Source organism: Nicotiana tabacum, chromosome 11 (assembly GCF_000715075.1).
Source record: "Nicotiana tabacum cultivar K326 chromosome 11, ASM71507v2, whole genome shotgun sequence".
NCBI classification, from domain to species: domain Eukaryota; kingdom Viridiplantae; phylum Streptophyta; class Magnoliopsida; order Solanales; family Solanaceae; genus Nicotiana; species Nicotiana tabacum.
In genome coordinates, this window is record NC_134090.1 from 62,253,219 (window position 1) to 62,275,476 (window position 22,258).

At 39.0% G+C, this 22,258-nt stretch overlaps 1 protein-coding gene and 2 pseudogenes across 1 annotated transcript; all 3 read left to right on the top strand.

Moving 5' to 3' along the window:
- Positions 1 to 2,368: 2,368 nt before the first annotated feature.
- On the top strand, positions 2,369 to 18,978 carry LOC107782758 (uncharacterized). The gene is made up of 9 exons (XM_075225116.1): positions 2,369 to 2,506; positions 3,304 to 3,389; positions 7,717 to 7,823; positions 8,272 to 8,306; positions 8,383 to 8,468; positions 8,758 to 8,866; positions 9,085 to 9,098; positions 16,686 to 16,787; positions 18,671 to 18,978. The coding sequence occupies exons 1-9, from the start codon at positions 2,467 to 2,469 to the stop codon at positions 18,791 to 18,793; spliced, it is 702 nt and encodes a 233-aa protein (XP_075081217.1). The 5' UTR covers positions 2,369 to 2,466; the 3' UTR covers positions 18,794 to 18,978.
- A 1,811-nt stretch (positions 18,979 to 20,789) lies between these two features.
- On the top strand, positions 20,790 to 21,632 carry LOC107782756 (hypothetical protein At1g04090-like; annotated as a pseudogene).
- On the top strand, positions 21,514 to 22,238 carry LOC107782757 (hypothetical protein At1g04090-like; annotated as a pseudogene).
- Positions 22,239 to 22,258: the final 20 nt, after the last annotated feature.

Sequence of the window (22,258 nt, forward strand, 5' to 3'; positions counted from 1 at the left end):
TTTGAGTGATACCTTGCCCGAGGGGCCCAGCTGTGATAGTTTTTCACTGATTTCAATCTTTTTTTAAAATAAGCCTTTGTTGAAAATGTGCTAAGTAAATGATTTCAAGTATTCCAATTGAAACTGGAGTTTTTATGATAAAGCTGGTTTATAAACTGTGGAATTTGACCTGTTATATTGTTGTTTATTCTCTTATATGATTTTAACTGCTCGTCACTTCTTTCAGACCTTATTTACCTTAGTTACATACTGAATTGGCGTACTCGCGTTACTCCCTGCACCTTGTGTGCAGATTCAGGTGCTCGAGCGGCAGAGTGAGGGTCGACAGCTTATCCAGAGTTTTCTGGAGATTGCAAGGAAGCTGCATGGCGTCCAGCCCTGCTTTACTCCTTCCTATCTTGTTCCTTTTTCCGTATTTTAAGACTATTGATGTATTAGACAATCGGTTGTGTATTTAAAGGCTTTAGACTCATGACACCAGATGTTTGGGCTGTGTTTTCTTATGTTTTATTGACTTCCGCATATTTAAGTTGTTTTAAACACTTCTTATGAAAATTGGTATTCAAACCCGTGTTAGAAAAATAATTTTATGAAAGGATATTTGTTGTGGTTATATGGTTAGGTTGGCTTGCCTAGTAATGTGATAGGCGCCATCACGACCGGGCTTTTGGGGTCATGACATGTCTGAGGGGATGATATTACCCGTATCGGACCGTATCGCTCCGAATTGGGTGTAAGGGTAAGGGATTTGAATAAATTGTAAGGGTAATGAAAAAAAAAACCGTAGTACCGGTCCAGTTGGTACCCTTAAGGTACCAGACCGGTCTGCACCGGTACCGGTACCCTTATATATATATATTTTTTAAAATGTGGACGTTTTTGCACTGTTAGCCAATGGTTATTTTAAAAAAAATAGTTGTTGGCGACGGCTAAAAATGGCTATTTTTGCCTCCCTAGCCTCCTAACACTCCCTCTGCGCCTTAATTTATATTTTACTCTAAGTTTGTTTAAATACGCTTTGGCCCTATTTTAAAACTATAAATACCCCATTTCATTCATTCAATGTTCACACAAAACTCTCATATCTCTCTAATTCTCTATCTCTAATTGCAATTAACGTTCTAGCACTCATATTAATTTTCATATTTAGTTTTGTTATATTTGTATTGCTATTTCTTGTAATTTTAGTTATTTATTATTAAAAATGGTTCCTAAACTAGTAAAAAAAGTGTGTAATATATTGACTAAGGGTAATGCTAAGAAGGGGGTCCTCGTTTTGAAGTAAATCCTAGCCAATCCGATTTTAGGCGTTACATACAAGAAACGTATAATCTTGATTTTCAAGGTTTTCCTAGAACAACTGTAAAAAATCGTATTTGCGAATATGAAGGAAATGAAGACTCGTTGAAATAGTGGAAGAGAAGAAACTCTGGCCTTCCAGAAATAATTCATGAAGACGACGATGCCTATGTGAAATACTATCTAGCGGAGACATCAGGGACGCAAAAGAATAAGTAATATCAATTACAAGCGAAGAAGCAATAGAAGTTATTAAAATATTCATGTAAATTATAATTTTATTTTAATAAGCATTGAAATAAAAGTATTGAATTTTTTTATCAATTAAAGTTTGTTTGTATTTAAATATAATTTTTTTTATTTTTAATTTAAAATTATTCCTAAGTATCGGTACCGCACCCTTAGTACCGGTAAAGGTATTAGTGGGGTACCACTAAAAGTAACCTTACCCCATACCCTTAAATTTTCTTAAATAAATACCCTCTAAGGAATCCTCCCCTTACCCTTATCATACCCTTAAATCCTTGATCCGTAAGGGAAAATTTTATTTTGTGTCTCATACAATTGACACTAGTTGTATGAGACATCTTTTTTGTCTCGCAGTTTTGTGGACCCAGAAGTGTAAGATTGGGGTCCACAAATTTGTGAGACAAAAAGGAGCCTCATACAGCTAGTGTCAGTTGTATGAGACACAATAAAACTTCTCATCTTTAAGAACAGTTTATGTGAACCTATTTTCTTTTTGGTCCGTTCAAAAAAAAATGACCCATTTCTAAATTTGGTAATAATTTAGCTTAAACTTATAATTTTACCTTTAATAAGGAGTTTTTATAATAACACAAATACTATGAGTTCCTTTTTGACTTATTTAGGATCATAAATTTTAAAAGTTTTCATTTTTTCTTAAATTATGTACCCAATCAAATAAGTTCATGTGAATTGAGACGGAGGGACTATTATTTTCTGCATAACATAGTTCAATTAGAGATAAGACACGTAAGCACTTACACACGAAAATTACAAGAATGTCCTTGGTCGGGCAGTACCAAACGAGTTTTCTTGTGGCAAAATTCCATGATATTAAAGAAAAATGAAAGAAGAAAAAATCTGGACACAGATATCTTATCATATTAGAAAAGCTCTGTTAAATTGTTTCTTTGGCGGTGAATGGAGCTCTCCGCTGTTTGTTCGCGAAGCTTTGGAGGAGGTACTCTTTACTCTCTCCTCCCTCTTTTCATAATTTAGTGTCTTCTTCACTCTCACTGGAGTTTTCGGTTTGGTTAAGAATAGAATTTTATAAATTGGGGGATTGCTCTTCTGCGAGACGTGTTGTTTCATGAATTGGTTTATACTTTTGTCAGTATCTTGTAAAATGGTTGCCTCATTATTTTCATTTTACACTTTATTGATGGAAATTTGGTATGAAAACAGTTAGTCCCAATAGCTGATTTTATACTGAGGGACATCTATAGAAGAAATCATGGCCTAGTGTGAGTCATGCTATATTACAATAGTTGTTCGCTGATACCTTCTTCTCGGTTCCTTCTTCCATAACTAGAGCTCGGGCCCTATGTTAACATGGAAATTTACATGTTTGTTTCATTAATTTAATTAGAAAAATGGGTTTTTGACTTGGATAAGTCCGCAAAAATGTGAATGCTAAGCTTGTTAATTTAAAATTAAGAAAACAATAATGACTAGAACAAAGACAGACGGGGAAGTCTAAATGTGTCAAACTCCAAACTACCTGCAGTTAGTTACGCTCCAAAGTTTAATTGCATTGGAATGCATTTGGACTCTACTATGGGTTTCTGCTGCAAAATGTAATTTTATGTATGGGTTGAAGAAGGGGTTGAAGTTCCTACTTGTCTCATTGAAAAAATGCACAAGATCTGTTGAAACACTCCTATTGTGGAAGATCATCTTGTCTAATCTTGTAGTCACATAGCTGTTTTATTTGTTTTTTTTTTCTTTTCAAAATGGACTGCTCTTTCTCTTAAACAGATGGGCATGCTGGCTTGCCTTCTGATCGTATTGGAGTTCGTGCAAAAGTGATCTATGCTGCTGCTCCCGCAATGGGTCATAATCAGGTAAAGTAAATCTACTTACTATATGCATTATGAAGCTAGCTTTGGGGTTCCAAGGAATCATTTACTTTATAGCATCTTTTCTTAAAGCTGTCGTGGACCCAGCTCATGCCGAACAACCTTTTATATTGCTTACCCACCAAAAGAGTTAAACTAAAGTTATTTAAGCTGTTAAAGTCTTGATCAATTGCCAACCTTGCTTGGCATATGGCTTGTGGAGCAAGGAACCTGGACTTCTATATTTAGTCTGTTATGCTTAGCAATTCTACACTTAATTATGTGCACGTGTGGGAAGCAGATAAGTGAGAACAATAGAGGCTTAGAGTGTAATTGTTGATTTCAAAATGGCTACTTATTCTTCCAATTGTAAAGAAAAATGTATGCACACGTCTACTTCAAAGTCTGTCATTATTCCAACCTACTTTTGTTAGAAGCATAAGTAATGGCCTTACTCTGGATGATAGTTTGGGGAGTGACAATTAATACTCTATGTTGCCTTTGTCAAGCTGCCAGAGAATCAAATGAACATTTTTTTTTGGGTGCGCTCATACTAAAAACGCTGTGATTTGAGTATTATAACATCTGTTTCTCTCTAAAAGCAGTGGAACCTGGCCAAGAGAGCTCTGATGAAATTCACAAACATTTAGCTTCCATCAATGAGAAGTAAAAACTTAGCTGTTTTCACATTACATTTATTTTCACTCAGACAATGGAGCCAATCTTGAGCAACTCTGATGAAATTCACATATATTTCAAGTTAGAGTGCATGTATATGTATAAGTTTTCTCACTCATAAGATTTTGATTCATCGGCACGGGCAGCAATCTTCCCACATCAATTGCAATATCCTCTTCATAAGAATCATCAGCCGCTAAAAATAGACAAAAAAAATTGATAACTACAGAGAAAGAGTAAGAAAAAAGTTGACATAATACATCTCAATAAGAATAAATTTTACCTCCATGTCCATAGAGCCAATGTTGAGCACACAACTTAGCTTCTGCAGTTTTTGGTAAGATTGAACTTTGATAGTTCTCAATTACTTGTCCTCCAATGCTGAACTTTGGTTCAGACACAACAATACTAATAGGTATACTTAAAACATCTCGAGCCATCAGTGACAACTCAGGGTATCTAATGCACTATTAGATGTTGGGGATCTCATGTACTCCTTAAGCAATCAATGCAAATTATCTTCAATAACCTTCGTCTTTTCATTAAACAAGTTAAAGAATCAAGCTTTGAAAAGCAAAATTTCATAAACTTTAACTTGTATCGAGGATCGAGAACAATTGCCAATGATAAAACTAGAGTATACTCGTGCCAGTAGTTTGAACATTTCTCTTCCATTTTTCCAGCCATGATGATATCAGGATGTTCACTATTTTTCTCTTCCTTTATCAACAAATGAATGTTTCACACTTTATGAAAAAAGAAGTTAGCTGTCGGATATTCGCTTCCCGAAAACAAAGTAGTGATTTCATCAAAAGGCTTTAGGAATTTGGCAATTGTTTCTGCCTTATCCCAATCCATTTCTGAAGGACAATATTTCAAATCCGCACCAACTGGTTTGAAGTCAAAAAAAGCCCGACGATATGGAATAACACACTCAAGCATAAGAAAAGTATAGTTCCACCTCGTCGGCACATCTTGACGCACTTTCTCAATCAACTTCAATCAAAGATTTTTGATACAGTCTACAACCTTTTTATCCTTTACTCAGAACCTTTCACTTATTTAATACTTTCTCTTATGTTAAAGATTGCAACATCTATTGACTTTAGACTTGCTTTAACAATCGGATTTAAAATGTGATTTGCACAACGAATATGGACAAAGTCCCCGTTACATACAAAGAATCCATCGAGTTCACGTGCTTTTTGAAACTATCCACAATTTTCTCATTATAAGTTGCATTATCTAAGGTTATCGTCCACTCCTGTTTTCCTTGGCGATGGACGCATTAACGAGACACATTTAAGGTGAGGTGTCATGGTGTATGTTATTTGCTGATGACATTAATTTTAATTGACGAGATGCGGGGTGGTGTTAACGAGAGGCTGGAGGTTTGGAGGCAGACCCTAAAGTCTAAGGGTTCAAGTTGAGCAGGACCAAGACGGAATACTTGGACTGCAAGTTCAGCAACGGTACCCAGGAAGAGATATGAAAGTGAGGCTTGATACGCAAGTCATCCCCAAGAGAGGTAGTTTCAAGTATCTTGGATCTATAATACAAGGTAACGGAGAGATTGATGAAGATGTCACGCATCGTATCGGAGCAGAATGGATGAAGTGGAGGCTTGCTTTCGGTGTCTTGTGTGATAAGAATGTGCCGCTGAAACTTAAAGCTAAGTTCTACAAGGTTGTAGTGAGACTTACTATGTTGTATGGAGCAAAGTGTTGGCTGCTCAAGAACTCTCATACCCAAAAGCTAAAAGTAGCTGAGATGAGGATGTTGGGGTGGATGTATGGGCATACCCAGTTGGATAAGATTAAGAATGAAGTTATTCGGGAAAAGGTGGGAGTGGCCCCTGTGGAGGATAAGATGCGGGAGGCAAGGTTGAGATGGTTCGAGCATGTTAAGAGGAGAAGTATAGAAGCCCTAGTTAGAAGGTGCGAGCGGTTAGCCTCAGCGGGTAGTAGTAAAGGTAGAGGTAGGCCTAAGAAGTCTTGGGGAGAGGTTATTAAGCGAGACATGGCGCAGCTGGAGCTGACTGAGGACATGACCCTAGACAGGAGGGTGTGGAGCTTAAAGATTAGGGTAGAAGGTTTGTAGGTAGTCGAGCGTTTCTCTTTTAGTGTTAGTATGATATCTTTTATCCATAGATGGCTATTACCACCTAGAGTTTGACTGCATTCTTGGATTCAATCTTATTTTATCTTGCTGTTATTCCTACTTGTTGCAATTACCTTTTCTTTTTCAGTCGTTCTCTAGTCGAGGGTCTATCGGAAACAACCTCTTTGCCCTTCCAGGGGTAGGGGTAAGGTTGCGTACATCTTACCCTCCCCAGACCCCACTTGTGGGTTACTACTGGGTTTGTTGTTGTTGATTCCCCACTCCTTCAAGAAATTAACCAATATCGGTCCAAGAATTTGGCTAGTATGTGAAGGAGGCACATGCAGAATATTGTAAAATACAATTTAAGTCGACAAAATGAGCCGTCAGATAAAAATAACCATTTAAGGTAATTGATGTCCACAAATCAGTAGTCAAGCATATTCATCGTGAACTACTCCTTTTTGCTTCTAATATAATTTTAAAACATCAACCTTTGAAAAACTGTGTTCCATCGTGACAGTGGGATTCAAAAAACTGTGTATTCCTCTTATCTCTTCATATTCCACAAATCTAAAAGGTAAGTTATGCCTTACTACAACTTTGGCAATCAATTCACGGAACATTTCACTATTCACAGCTGGATAACAACATGATTATGACACATTGCTATGACGCTTAGCTCGGTGGCTCTTTAAATTTGAAGTTCCACCAATTGAATCAGCCAAATATACCACCACAATCTTTACACTTTGCCCTCAATCTATTATCCGGATTGATGTCAAGTGGTAACTTCAAAAAAATATTCCGTACTACAGAAGTCCTCCTGCATGCACTTGTCGAGCTTATTTAAGTAGATTTTTCGACTTCATCTATATGCTCCATAAACTTTTTTAAAAAAGTAAAAATCAGCTCTTTGACAGCTTAAGAGCAAAGCATATAGCTAGATATAAGAGCAAATATTATCTGGAAATACTTTGAGTTTTGAGCTCATAGAAACCCTAAATAAGAAATAAACAGTAGATTCAAACACTCAATTCACGAATGATAACAAAATCCACACAAAAATTAAATCAGCACTTTGAATGATAAAGAATCAAAGAGAAAGATTAAAGGAGGAGGAGAATGGAGTGGAAGAGCGAAAAATAGTAGTCTAACCTTGTGTCGTTTGAGAAATCGAGGATGAAGGAGTGGGAGAGTGGAAGAGAGTAGTCTGTCTCACCTTGGTCATCTGAGAAATCGAGAGATAAAGAGCGTATGTTTTGTTTATTTGACCCATTGGGTTGGGCTACATATTTCGGTGGGTCATTATGGGTCCAACCCATTTTGATCCATTGGCTTTTTTATTATTGATCGAACCCGTTCAACCTTGGGCGGGTTACAATTTTTTGGGTCAAAATTGCCACCCCTATGTGCACCCAGTGTTTCAGCTTCCTACTTTTTCTTATATTTGACTGATGTTTCCCTTCTTAGCTATGTTATGGTTTTGGTGCCTGTTTTCCTACTCAATATCCGTCTATTCTGCAATCACTGAGAAATATGTTTTATAGTGCAGGTTGTGCCTCTAATGCATCATGTTCATTTCCTGCTTCCAAGCAAATTGTTTGGAAGAGAATGTGTTCCTCTTTGGACCGGATGTGGTTTGGGACGACTTCCTGAAAGGTATTTAAGTGATTAGTAATATTTTTCTTTTTGCATGCTTCCACTGATGTAAAGATAGATGTGTTTCATAGTTTCTAGTATGTCGTGTGACTTCCGTGGTTATTGCATGGTTAATGGTACAAGGGAAGCTGCAGCAGTTCAAGAAAAAATTTATTTTTCTCGAAACTTGATTGTGCTATATCTTAGTGCACCTTCCCCGGAATGGAATTCTAACTTTTATTCCAAGTTACACTATGCCCTCCTATACTATGACTTGGTCATGCAAAGCGGCACTTACTATAGACACCTCCAATTAGTTTCGACGGTCTTACACTTCTCCACGACCATAGCAGCCAGATAAGAACCAAGTAATCAAGTAAATAACAGTATAAGAAAACATACACTCTTTATAAGGGTGTAATCATATTGCTCGCTTGCTTTGCTCACCCATGCTTCCCTCTTTCTGCAGGGCAAGAGCTGGATGCTGCTATGCTGTATCATTAGGTGCAAATGCAAGTCAACTCCCTTCAAAGATTCTGACAGTGGCATGGCTAACTTTTTCTCCTTCTTTCTTAATTAGGAATTGGAGATGCTGAAGTTTCTACTTCTGAATTTGAAGATTTTTCTGTTACCACGAGCGGTGTCAATGGTTCTAACAAATTGAAGGTAAGAATGAGGTAAGATCATGGAAAAGTTGTTAATTTGATTACTTGGTCTATTCATCCATGATATGTATAGAGACAATAGTCTGTGCAGATGAGAAAGCTTGTAAAGGTTTGTCTATAATCTGAAAGTGTCCTCTAATAGAATTCTTTTAATGCAAACGACACTATTCATAAGGAATTTGTTTTACCTCAGTAAGGCAACCATAAAGGGAAACCATGAAGGGAAGGTGTAAATCATCCTTACTACGTTCTTAAGCTTTTTAACACTTGGACTTAATGGTTCTTTGCAGATAAGTGTTAATGTCTCGGGTGCCAAAACTGAAGAGATCTTTGGCAAGGTGTTTTCAAGAATGGTTGAAGATGCTCAACCTATTCCAGGGTTTCGAAGAGTAAAAGGAGGTGAAGCATTGAATAAATTTCTATTTAAGTTACATTAATCTCAAAAGACATCAAGCAGTGGTAGATTCTCTTCCCTGATATTTTGGTTACTTAAAGATACTTTTAATTGGCTTCCTTTGTTACCTTTTTATGTCTGCATTTTTGAGAACTGGTGACCTACTAACTGATTTTTTGCATTGCTCATCTGCATCTCATTTGAACAACTTGGAATCTGTCAGGAAAAACTCCCAATGTAAGTTTCCTTAGTCTTTATCTGTTTTGCTATTGTTCTACATTTATGAATAACATCAATGGAAAAATATATTAAGCATGACCACAACTTTGAAAGTCGCCGGAAAAAAAGGGTTCCGGTGACTGATTTTACTTCCCGGAATCGCTGGAATTTATGCACAGCGATAAATCTCTCACGATAGCTCTGATACCATGTGAGAAGGCACGGGAGAAAATATGATATATTGATATTGTGTGTGATGCAATACAAGAGGTGCTATTTATAGCTACTCTATACAAAGGGGATACTACTCCTATTCCAATGTGGGACAATTACATAGCTATCTCTAACATTTACATAGCTATCTCTAACAACAAGTATCTCTAACACTCCCCCTCAAGCCGGAGCATATAAATCATATGTACCGAGCTTGTTACATATATAATCAATGCGAGGACGAGTGAGGGACTTGGTGAAAATATCTGCAAGTTGATCATTCGATCTCACAAACTTCGTAGTAATATCTCCTGAGAGTATCTTTTCTCTGACGAAGTGACAATCAATCTCAATGTGTTTAGTTCTCTCATGAAACACCAGATTTGATGCAATATGAAGTGCAGCTTGATTATCGCACACAAGTTCCATCCGACTGATTTCACCAAATTTCAACTCCTTGAGCAATTGTTTGGTCCAGACTAGTTCACATGTTGCCATAGCCATTGCTTGGTATTCTGCTTCTGCACTAGACCGAGCAACTACATTCTGTTTCTTACTTTTCCAGGACACCAAATTTCCTCCTACTAAAACACAATATCCAGACGTAGAACGTCTATCAGAAGGTGATCCTGCCCAATCAGCATCCGAGTACCCAACGATCTGCTCATGACCTCGATCCTCAAACAGTAATCCTTTACCTGGAGCCGATTTTATATACCGGATAATGCGGACAACTGCATCCCAATGACTATCACAGGGAGAATTCATAAACTGACTTACAACACTAACAGGATAAGAAATGTCGGGCCTAGTCACTGTGAGATAATTTAATTTACCAACCAGCCGCCTATAGCTTGCAGGATCGCTAAGCGGCTCCCCTGTCCAGGCAGAAGTTTAGAATTCGGATCCATCGGCGTGTCAACAGGTCTGCAACCTGTCATCCCTGTTTCCTCAAGAATGTCTAACACATATTTCCTTTGAGAAATAACAATACCTGAGCTAGATTGAGCAACCTCAATACCTAGAAAGTACTTCAATCTTCCTAGATCCTTAGTTTGAAAGTGCTGGAAGAGATGTTGCTTCAGATTAGTAATATCATCCTGATCATTGCCCGTAATAACAATATCATCAACATAGACTACCAGATAAATACATAGACTTGAAGCAGAGTGGCAATAAAACACAGAGTGATCAGCTTCACTACGAGTCATGCCAAACTCCTGGATAACCGTGCTGAACTTACCAAACCAGGCTCGAGGAGACTGCTTTAGACCATAAAGTGACCGACGCAAGCGACATACAAGGCCACGAGACTCCCCTGAGCAATAAAACCAGGTGGTTGCTCCATATAAACCTCATCCTCAAGATCACCATGAAGAAAGACATTCTTAATGTCCAACTGATAGAGGGGCCAATGACGAACTGCAGCCATGGATAGAAAAAGGCGAACTGATGCCACTTTAGCCACTGGAGAGAAGGTATCACTGTAATCTAGCCCAAATATTTGAGTGTATCCTTTGGCAACAAGACGTTAAGTCGATCAATCTGGCCATCGAGACCAACTTTGACTGCATAAACCCAACGACAACCAACGGTAGATTTACCTGAAGGAAGAGGAACAAGCTCCCATGTACCACTTGTATGTAAAGCAGACATCTCGTCACTCATAGCCTGTCGCCATCCTGGATGAGACAATGCTTCACCTGTAGACTTAGGGATGGAAACCGAGGACAATGAAGATATAAAAGCATAATGGGGAGATGACAGACGATGATAACTCAAACCAACATAATGAGCATTAAGGTTTAGTGTGGTCCGTATACCTTTTCGAAGTGCAATCGGTGTACTAGGAGCAGGATCCGCAGTAGGAGCCGTGTCAGGTGCAGGACGAGAACCAGATGGGCCTGATGTAGGGCGCGAACGACGATGATAAGTCAAGAGTGGTGTTCCTGTGGCTGGGGAACTAGGAGGGATCACACTGGACTCCTCAAAAGTTGGTATGGGTGAAACCTCTGTGGTTGAAGGTGGAGGAGGATTACTAAACTCCTCAAAAGTTGGTATAGGTAAGACCTCAGATATGTCATGGTGGTCAGCAGAAGTGACATCAGTTGTGAAGAAAGGTTTAGACTCGAAAAATGTGACGTCAGCTGACATAAGGTACCTATGAAGATCAGGTGAATAACAACGATATCCCTTCTGAACACGAGAATAACCAAGGAAGACACACTTGAGAGCACGAGGAGCTAACTTATCTTTCCCCGGGGCTAAGTTATGAACAAAACATGTGCTCCCAAAAACCCGAGGTGGAAGAGGGTATAAGGCTGACTGGGGAAACAATATTGAATGTGGAATCTGACCCTTGATGGGAGATGAAGACATCCTATTAATCAAATAACAAGCTGTGAGAACTGCATCGCCCCAAAAACGCAGCGGAACACGAGACTCAATTAGAAGTGTGCGAGCAGTCTCAATAAGGTGCCTATTCTTTCTTTCTGCAACCCCATTTTGCTGAGGGGTATAAGGACAAGATGTCTGATGAATAATTCCATGAGAAGACATAAATTGCTGAAACTGAGAAGATACATATTCTAAGGCATTATCACTGCGAAAAATGCGGATAGAGACACCAAATTGGTTTTTGATTTCAGCACAAAAACTCTGGAATATAGAGAATAACTCAGAACGATCTTTCATTAAGAAAAGCCAAGTACATCTTGAGTAATCATCAATAAAGCTAACAACAACAACAACAACAACAACCTAGTGTAATCCCACAAGTGGGGTCTGGGGAGGGTAATATGTACGCAAACCTTATCTCTACCCCGAGGGGCAGAGAGGCTGTTTCCAGGAGACCCTCGGCTCAAAGAGGCAACAAGAAACACTATATTAGTACTATCAATAGACTCGTAATAAAACAACATAAAATACCATAAAATCCATAACATAACATAAATACCATAAAATAACAAAGTAACAGCAATATAAGAGATATAGGAAATACGAGAAAGATGTAAGGTATTAATACACAACAGATAAAGCCCATCATCAGTAGTTGATCAATAACATCCTAAGACTAATTCCTAACTGGCTAGTCTCACTCTAGTGCGCTGTAGAAAAGACATCACAATTTCCCCTAACCTACAACCTTAATGCTCGATCTCCACAATTCCATGTTTAGGGCCATGTCCTCAGTAACCCTAAGTCGCGCCATATCCTGCCTGATCACCTCTCCCCAATACTTCTTAGGTCTCCCTCTACCTCTCCTTGTACCCACCACCGCCAGTCGTTCACACCTTCTCACCGGTGCATCAGTGTTCCTCCTCTGAATGTGCCCGAACCATCTGAGTCTTGCTTCCCGCATCTTGTCCTCCATGGGGGTCACACCCACCTTCTCTCGAATATCTTCATTTCTAATCTTATCCTTCCTTGTATGCCCGCACATCCACCTCAACATCCTCATCTCTGCAACTTTCATCCTCTGGATGTGTGAGATCTTCACCGGCCAACACTCGGTCCCGTACAACATATCAGGCCTAACCACTGCCCTATAAAATTTACCTTTCAGTAACAATGGCACTTTCTTGTCACACAGGACTCCCGTCGCTAACCTCCATTTCATCCACCCCACCCCTATACGGTGTGTGACATCCTCGTCGATCTCCCCGGACCCCTGAATAAACGACCCCAGGTACTTGAAACTACCCCTCTTAGGGATGACTTGAGAATCAAGCCTCACTTCCACTCTCGCTTCCGTCGGCTCTGCCCCAAATTTGCACTCAAGGTATTCCGTCTTCGTCCTGCTCAACCTGAAACCTTTGGACTCAAGGGTATGTCTCCAAACCTCTAACCTCTCGCTGACGCCGCGTTGTGTCTCGTTGATTAGGACTATGTCATCAGCAAATAGCATGCACCATGGCACCTCCCCTTGAATATGATGCGTTATAGCATCCATCACCAGGGCAAATAGGAAAGGGCTGAACGCAGACCTTTGGTGCAACCCCGTAATAACCGGAAAATAATCGGAATCGCCTCCTGCTATCCTAACCCGAGTCTTAGCTCCATCATACATGTCCTTAATCGCCCTAATGTAGGCAACCGGGACCCCTTTAGCCTCTAAGCATCTCCATAAGACCTCTCTAGGAACCCTGTCGTACGCTTTCTCTAGATCGATAAACACCATGTGGAGATCCTTCTTCTTATCCCTGTATTATTCCACCATCCTCCTAATAAGGTGGATAGCTTCTGTGGTAGATCGCCCCGGCATGAACCCGAACTGGTTGTCTGAAATAGACACCGTCCTTCGCACTCTCATTTCTACCACTCTCTCCCAAACTTTCATGGTATGACTTAGTAATTTAATACCCCTATAGTTGTTACAGATCTGGATATCGCCTTTGTTCTTATACAACGGGACCATTGTACTCCACCTCCACTCTTCGGGCATCCTATTAGTCTTGGATATAACATTAAGCAACTTAGTAAGCCATTCCAAGCCTGCTCTACCCACACACCTCCAAAGCTCAACCGGAATTTCATCTGGTCCGGTAGCTCTGCCCCTTCTCATCTTACGCATTGCCTCCATGACCTCATCGACCTCAATGTCTCGACAATCACTTAGTTCATGGGGGCTGTCGGCATTCCTCAATTCACCTAGTACAATATCTTGATCCCCTTCCTCATTTAGAAGTTTATGAAAGTAGGTCTGCCATCTCCTCTTAATCTGGTCATCCCCCAACAAAACTTTGCCGTCCTCATCTTTTATGCACCTCACTTGGTCCAAATCCCGAGCCGTCCTCTCTCTCATCAATAAAGCTAACAACATAACGAAATCCCAATGTTGAACTGACTCTACTAGGACCCCATATATCAGAATGAACCAAGGAGAAAACAGACTTTGCATGACTCTCAACACTACGCGTAAAGGAAGCTCGGGTATGTTTCCCAAGCTGACACGACTCACAATCTAATCTAGACAAACTGGATAAACTAGGCACTATCTTTTGAAGTTTGGATAAACTCGGATGTCCTAAACGTCTGTGGATTAGATCTTGAGGATCTGTAACTAGACATGTTGTGGAAGGACTGAGCGAGTTAAGGTAGTAAAGACCTTCTGATTCACGACCTGTACCAATTGTCCGTCCCGTACTGCGGTCCTGCAAAATAAAAGAATCATCAATAAAATATATACCACAATTGAGGGCACGAGTCAAACGACTAACAGATGCAAGACTAAAAGGACAACCAGGAACATAAAGAACGGAATCTAGGGTGATAGAAGACAATGGGTTGGCTTGTCCAACTCCTTGTGCCTTAGTTTGACATCCATTGGCTAAAGTAACAGTAGGAAGAGACTGTGAATATACAATATTCGACAAAAGTGATTTATTACCAGAGATATGATCAGAAGCGCCTGAGTCCATGACCCATGGTCCAAGAGTACTAGACTGGGAAACACAAGCAAAAGAATTACCAGCAATATGAGTGTCAGTCTGGGCAACTGAGGCTACTTGTGGAGATGTTTGCTTACTTGCTCGATACTGAAGGAGCTCATTATATTCTTCTTTAGATACAGAAAAGCCCTGGTTACCTGTAGTCTCGCTCTGAGCAACGTAGGCATTTTTGGGTGGACGGCCATTTAAGGAATAACACATTTCGCGAGTGTGTCCAAGTTTGTGACAATAAGAACACTTGGGTCTAGATCTCCCAAAACGACCGCCTCCTCGTCTATTCTCCATAGCTTGAGATGCCCGAACATCCACTGTCTGGGATGCAAGAACAGAGGAATCAAGTATCTGTGATGAAATCACTGGGTGACTTGGTGCTGCAGCAAGGCGAAGTAATCGAGAGAATAATTCATCAACTGTAGGGACAGTCGGACTCGCCAAAATCTGGTCTCGTACTGAATCAAGATCATGAGGAAGTCCAGCGAGTGTAAGAACTAGAAACATTTTCTGTCGCTGCTTTTGTTGTTTTGACGCACTAGCAGAAACTGACATCAATGTCTCAAATTCCTCCATGACTGCCTGTACCTGACCCAAGTAAGTAGACATATCTAATTCTTGCTTCTTTAAGTTTGTCATCCGTGATATCACATCATAGAAGCGAGATATATCATTAGTGTATAACGTACGAGCCTTTGCCCAAACCAAATAACATGTCTGGAATGGCCGAAACAAAGGCATCAACTTAGAATCAATAGAACGCCACAAGATGCTACATAATTGAGCATCAATTTTTGCCCAAAGCGCTATCGCCTTTTCATCTCCTTCGCTAGACTGTTTAATCAGATGATCTTGCACACCTTGACCTTTACACCACAACTCGACAGATGAAGCCCAAGCTAAGTAGTTTGAACCTCCCATTAAAGGTTCCGAGGTAATCATAACATTAGAGTTTCCAGAACTCATGCTTTTAGACCCAAAAACATCAATTCCCAAAGACATCTTGTAAATTATTACCAAATAAGAGAAATAATCAACTGTAATCCACTGAAAATAGAGTAAGGAACACTGAACCAGAATAGTAAACTACTGTAGCAGTTGGAAAGTTACTGTTGCAGCCGGAAAATATTCAAAGTGGTCGGAATGAAATAAAAACAGTAGGGGTAGGATCGGAATTACCAGAAGACCAACTATTCTGAAGGAACTTTTTCAAAAAATGGCCGGAAGTCAACTTTTTGAAATCACTATTCATGCCGGAAAAATAAAAAAGCGGTCGGAATTTGGTGTAACCTGGATGGGTAGGCTCGGAATTGCAAGGGAAACAATCTGTCCTGAAGAGTCGTCGCCAAAAAATGGCCGGAAGGTGGCCCACGCAATGTTGGAACTTTGCCGGAAAATTTTCTTTGGACAGCTACAGTACCGCCGGAGATTTTCACTGGGATTTGGTCGCCGGACAGTGACTACTCTTGTGGTAGTGTTGGATTTTGTGCACAACACTGACCGAGACAAAGCAGACGCAAAACAACTTTGAAAGTCGCCGGAAAAAAAGGGTTCCGGTGACTGATTTTACTTCCCGGAATCGCTGGAATTTATGCACAGCGATAAATCTCTCACGATAGCTCTGATACCATGTGAGAAGGCACGGGAGAAAATATGATATATTGATATTGTGTGTGATGCAATACAAGAGGTGCTATTTATAGCTACTCTATACAAAGGGGATACTACTCCTATTCCAATGTGGGACAATTACATAGCTATCTCCAACATTTACATAGCTATCTCTAACACTTCTTATAGTACAATTTTTTTGTCAGTTATAATTTTTTTTTTACGGAGAAAAAGAAAAAGATACTGAGTGGAGACTACTGTATCTGGCTTGTCTTATGAATCGATTATGGTTCTCAGGCCAGACGTACTATATTTATGCGTATTTTCCATGTCTTGACAGATACCAAGAGATATTCTTATTGAGATTCTTGGATACTCAAAAGTTTACAAGCAAGTTATCAAGAAAATAATCAACTCGACCATCAGCGAATATGTAGAAAAGGTAGACCCCCCTCCCCCCTCCCCCCTCCCCTCCCTATGCATCTCAGTCATTTTGTCTCTTCATATTCACGCCCTTCTTTTATATCTCAAAGACTTGGATAGATACAGAATTATCAAATGCTATGGGTGCATTTAACCATGTTATGGTGGTTACAATAAGTTATCTCCCCTGTTGACAGATAAATTAATACTTAGCTTCAACTTTTGGATTCTAAACATTGCTGATTCTTTACCGTTTCTAGCTTCTAAATAACATGTCAAATATTTGAATGGCCATATAAAACTTATTTAACTATTGCAGTCCTCTCAAGATTTTTACAGCGCACCTCAAAATATTATTCAAAAGGTTCTTCAAGGGAATGGCTAGAAGTATATTTAGACTTCTAAACATTTTAAAATAATTTTTGATTCTCATTTCTTGAATTTACAGAACTGTATGAGAAACTTACTACTGGAGTCAGTTCTCAAGGCATTTGCTAATTTTGTTCCATCTCACCTTTTCTGAGTTTAGAACATCTAGAAAGTTCTTGTTAAGTACTTGTATTTTTTACGGGTTCCATCATGATCAGAGTGTGATTACTCAATCATGAGTAAATATCTATGTTCATATGCAAATAGTTATTGAGGGCTTCTAATAGGGATACCTTGATAGTAAAGGAAATGCTTTATGTTGCAGCTACAAACTAATGTGATTTAACCTACCTCTTTTATCAACTTGATGCACAAATAACTTTTCGGTCGATCCGCATTTACTTGTTTAATATTGAAAGAATGTGAATTGTGCAAACCATGAGTTACGAGAAATGAAATCCCATTTTGACGACTTGTCGGAACTGACACATCAACTGAAGCTTCAATGCCTCAGCAGCTTATTTTTTGGTTAAAAGGGAAGAACTTGTACAATTCATTGATTTTTTTTATTCGACAGAAATTTTATTGCTGTAGTCTGTAGATCCCTGCAGATTCTATTGCACCGTTTATTCTCTTGCATGTGACCTTTTTGCTTATCTGTATAGTTTGTCCTTGCACCCGAAGCACTGGAGTGATCCTTCCTTCCCAAAAAAAGTCAATTAGTTTGGGCTGGCATAGGCATAAAAGATTTGGTTGAATGAATGCCACCTTGGCAGTTTTCAAACAAATCCAATGTTGGGCCAAGCTTGCCAGATAAATCAAAAACTTTTCATTCAACTTATTCTTTCAATTGAAATCGAGATTTTTGCCTATCCTCCTATTTTATTTTGAGATCCGCCCCCCAGCTGGGAGGCATCTACCTCATCCCGATCACAGGTGCCTCCTCTTTTATTATCAATACAAATCCTTTTACTGATCTAAAAATGACTTCACAAGAAATCAAGGAACAATTTACAATCCTTTTAATGATCCAGTATAGGCGGTTAATGCTCCCCTCACCCCCTCCGTACACACACAAGAGAGTGAAGGGAAACAGTAATAAGAAGAGGGGTTGGGGGAAGAGAAGACCCATGCCTAATAAACATTAATATGCATGTGTTGGAAGAAACACAACTTTGTTATGGCCCTCGCTGTAGCTCCTAGCTGAGTTATAGAGGTCAAAGTGGACTCTATTTGAAGTTCAGAAAACAGTAGTAGGTATTTATTTATTTCATGGGATGGGATTAAGACTTGGGGGAGAAGAGGAGAGGTTGGGATTTATCAGGAATTGGGCTGAAAGGCAAACAAGATACATCATTCACCATGTTCATTTTCTTTGCTGAATCAAACTATATGTATGAAGTTTCTTCTGATTGTCTCACTCTCTTTGCTTTCAACATGTTGCCTGAATGTGTAGTTATCTAAAAAAGAGACAAAAGTTTGTTTCTTGAATGTGAATTGCTTTGCCTTTATGCTTTTGCAAAACAATTGCAGGATGGTCTAGCAGTTTTTAAAGATTTACAAATTGAGCAAAGTTTTGAAGATCTTGAAGCAATATTTGAACCTGGTGAGCCATTCACATTCAGTTCAATTGTTCAGCGTCGAGATCCTAAGTAAACTGATTATACATTCACCATTCTCTGGAACAAATAGCAGTGGCTTTCAGATTATAGACTGTTGCAGAAAAAGTTTGTGGAAGGATTTCTTCTCTCCTTTCTTTTTTCAAGAGAAGTGTAGGTGGAAGGAAAGAACAAGGATTTTTCTGATAATGGATTTGAAATGGAATTTTTATTGTCTATGAATGAGGATTCGATTTAAATTTTTAGTTAGAGTGAATTGCCAACACATGAAAAAGCAGCATGTGAAAGCACTCAATAGCGTGGCCTAGTGGTCAATGAAGTGGGTGCAAATTTTGGTGACAGAGAAAAAATGCTAGGTAATTTCTTTCCATCTGCCTAAGACTTAGGTGGGGAGAGTTATTCAGTAAGGGTGACAAGTATCCGATGGAATAGTTGAAGTGTGTGCATTGGTTTGGCTACCACCTACATCTCCAATTCAAATTGGAGCCTTTGCAAGTTATACTTTCATGTAATTAAAGTTGAAAGAATAAAATAGAAATTTTGTATATTTGCCGTTGGATTATCATGATCAAAGGCATGTCAGTCTAATCCACTGAACTGTTCAAATTCGGGTAACCTCTTCTAACATCCAAAAAATTATATCCGTTGTTTCCATAAGGATGTCTTTAAATATTGTTGCCTTTTTGACTTTGTTGCAAAAATAGGCTTCTTCTTCACCAAGAACACCATAGTTCTTCAATATTGGAAGCTTGAAATTATTGTTTGAGGTTGAAAACTTCAAGTTAATTTGTCTTGAATTTTTAGTTCAAACATTGATATAGTAATTTATTTTTAAAATCTCAAAACTCCATTGTGGTTCTTAGAAAGTGTTAAGAAGATAAAGTAGGTCTTCTTGATTTGGTGTTATTGGCTAAATTAGTGATGGTGGATCGGTTGTATTGATATTTAGAGGTTTGTTTCAAATTTAAGATCATTTGGAGCATATTATGGGTGATTTGATCGAAATTCGAATTACAATTTTGAAGAACACTTTGTTAAACAAAACAAAAAAATTAAGTCAATCGGGTGGACTTGGATGAACAATTTAAGAGATAGGTCAATTGCAGGTAACATAAACTCATGTCAATTTGGTAGAGTTTGGTGAAGAATTGAAAAAGTACAAAATCATGTCAATTGGGTAGAGTTTTTGAACAATCTAACAAATAGGTTGAATGCAGATAACACAAAGTCATACCAATACGGTAGAGTTTGGTAAACAATTAAACAATCACAAAGTAACGTCAATCAGGTAGAATTTGTGAAAATTAACAATTTAAGTAGAATAAATATAGCATAAATTCTATCAATTTGGTAGAAAATCCATAACAAGTAATTAATGTTTGTGGGCCAGGGGTCATTTTCTAGATTCATTTAAAAAGAGACAATATTTAAAGACCAACTCCTTAATGCCACTTCTGTCCATCACCCTTTAACATCGTCCTTCAGAGCAATTTATATCAGGTATTATGAGATTATTCTTTCTCTCAAGAAAGGAAAACCTAATAAAAATTGTAAAAAGCAAAGTTAAAAAATGTCATGACCCAAAATTCCAATTGCGGGATATGATGACGCCTACATCGCTTGTTAGGCAAGTCAATACATAACAGAAAATACGAGAGGAACGAAACTCTCAATCAACAACAAAATGATAACATAGTGAAATATAATTTTGAAGTATACATGATGTCTATGATCAACTCTAACGTTCAACCATCCCAAGATGTGGAGTCACAAGTACATGAGCTACTAGAGTATACTAAATATATTGTCTTGAAAGAAATACAATACTTTCTGGAAAGTAAAAACAGTACAATAAAATGGAAGATGGCTCTAAGGCATGCGAACGATATGCAGCTCTACATTGAGTTGTCTATCTGGTATCCGCTAAGCACCTCTCGAGACTCAGCTGGTACCAATATCTGAATCTGAACAAGAAGCATAGAAGTATGTATCCGTACAACCGACCCAATGTACTCCGTAAATGTCGAGCCTAACCCCGACAAGATAGTGACGAGACTAAGACAAGACACCTACAAATAATTTGTGCAGTTAAATACCAAGAAATAACAAGATGGCAAGTAAATCATCTTACATTCTTCTGCAGTACAACAATCAGTTCCGGAGATGAACTCGATAATTTTTCGTGCTTGAAAAATCTCGACTCTTTCCTACATGGAATGCCCAACCTTGAGCAGATCCATGCACTTATCAAGCACTATGGACCAACAGTGTATCTCCATCTCCACCCCGATGAGATTTATTTGCCCTCCTCAGTTTCGTGGTTCTTCATTAATGGAGCTCTCCTCTACAAAGTGGGAGGAATAGCGGTATAGCCATCAACTCTAAAGGCTTAAACTTGCCTGCAGGTGGAGAAAACGCTGGTGAATATTGGCTTGATTTTCCAAATAAGGATGATGCCAATCGAACCAATGTCAAATGTGGGAACATGCAGAGTGCAAAGCTCTATGTTCATGTTAAACCAGCTTTAGGAGGAACCTTCACGGATATTGCAATGTGGATATTCTGCTCTTTCGATGGACCGACTTCCCTCAAGATTGGGTTGTTGAGTTTTGCTTTGAATAAAGTAGGAGAGCATGCTGGTGATTGGGAGCCAGTGGCGAAGCCACATGGTCACAAGAGTGGTCAACTGACTACCCTTCATCGAAAAATTGCACTATGTATATAGGTAAAATATTATGTTTTAGAGGTATATAACACATATTGAACACCCTTTATCGAGATTCTTTCAAATTTGAATACCTTTGGAAAAATTCTTTGCTTCGCTACTGTTGGGAGCATTATACACTTCGTATCAACAACTTTTCCGGTGAGCTCTCGAGTGTGTATTTCTCGGAGCATAGTGGTGTGAATGGCTAGACGCCTGCAACTTGGAGTTCATCGAGGGAAACAAGTTAGTTGTATATGCATCAAAAAAATGGGCACGTGAGTTTCCCACATCCCGGTTGCTATATCCAGGGCTCCACTAAACTCGGGGTTGGAGTGAGGAATGATTGTGCCCGTAGCAAATACCATGTAGACTCTAGTAAGCGTATATCAAATTATTGCTGCTGAGTACCTTGGAGAGGGAGTTGTTTCAGAACCACCATGGTTGCAATATATGAGGGAATGGGGTCCAACCATCATATACGATGGGCGATCAGAAGTTAAGAAAATAATCTAGCATCTTCCCCTTTTTATGAGATTTTCAGTGGAGAGTCTCATTGAGTTATTTCCAACTGAACTATATGGTGAAGTAGGGCCAACATGACCAAAGGAAAAGGACAATTGGTTGGGAGATGAAAGATGGTAGTGGTTAGGCAATATGTTTGGAATCCTATTACTGAATTGGTCCAATCTCCACCATTTCTTGCATGTATTGGATGTGAGAAAGCTGCTAATAGCTACTACACAGCAGTGGATTCAATTGAAAAAGCTTTCTTTGGCAGCTCTCTCAAATATCTAA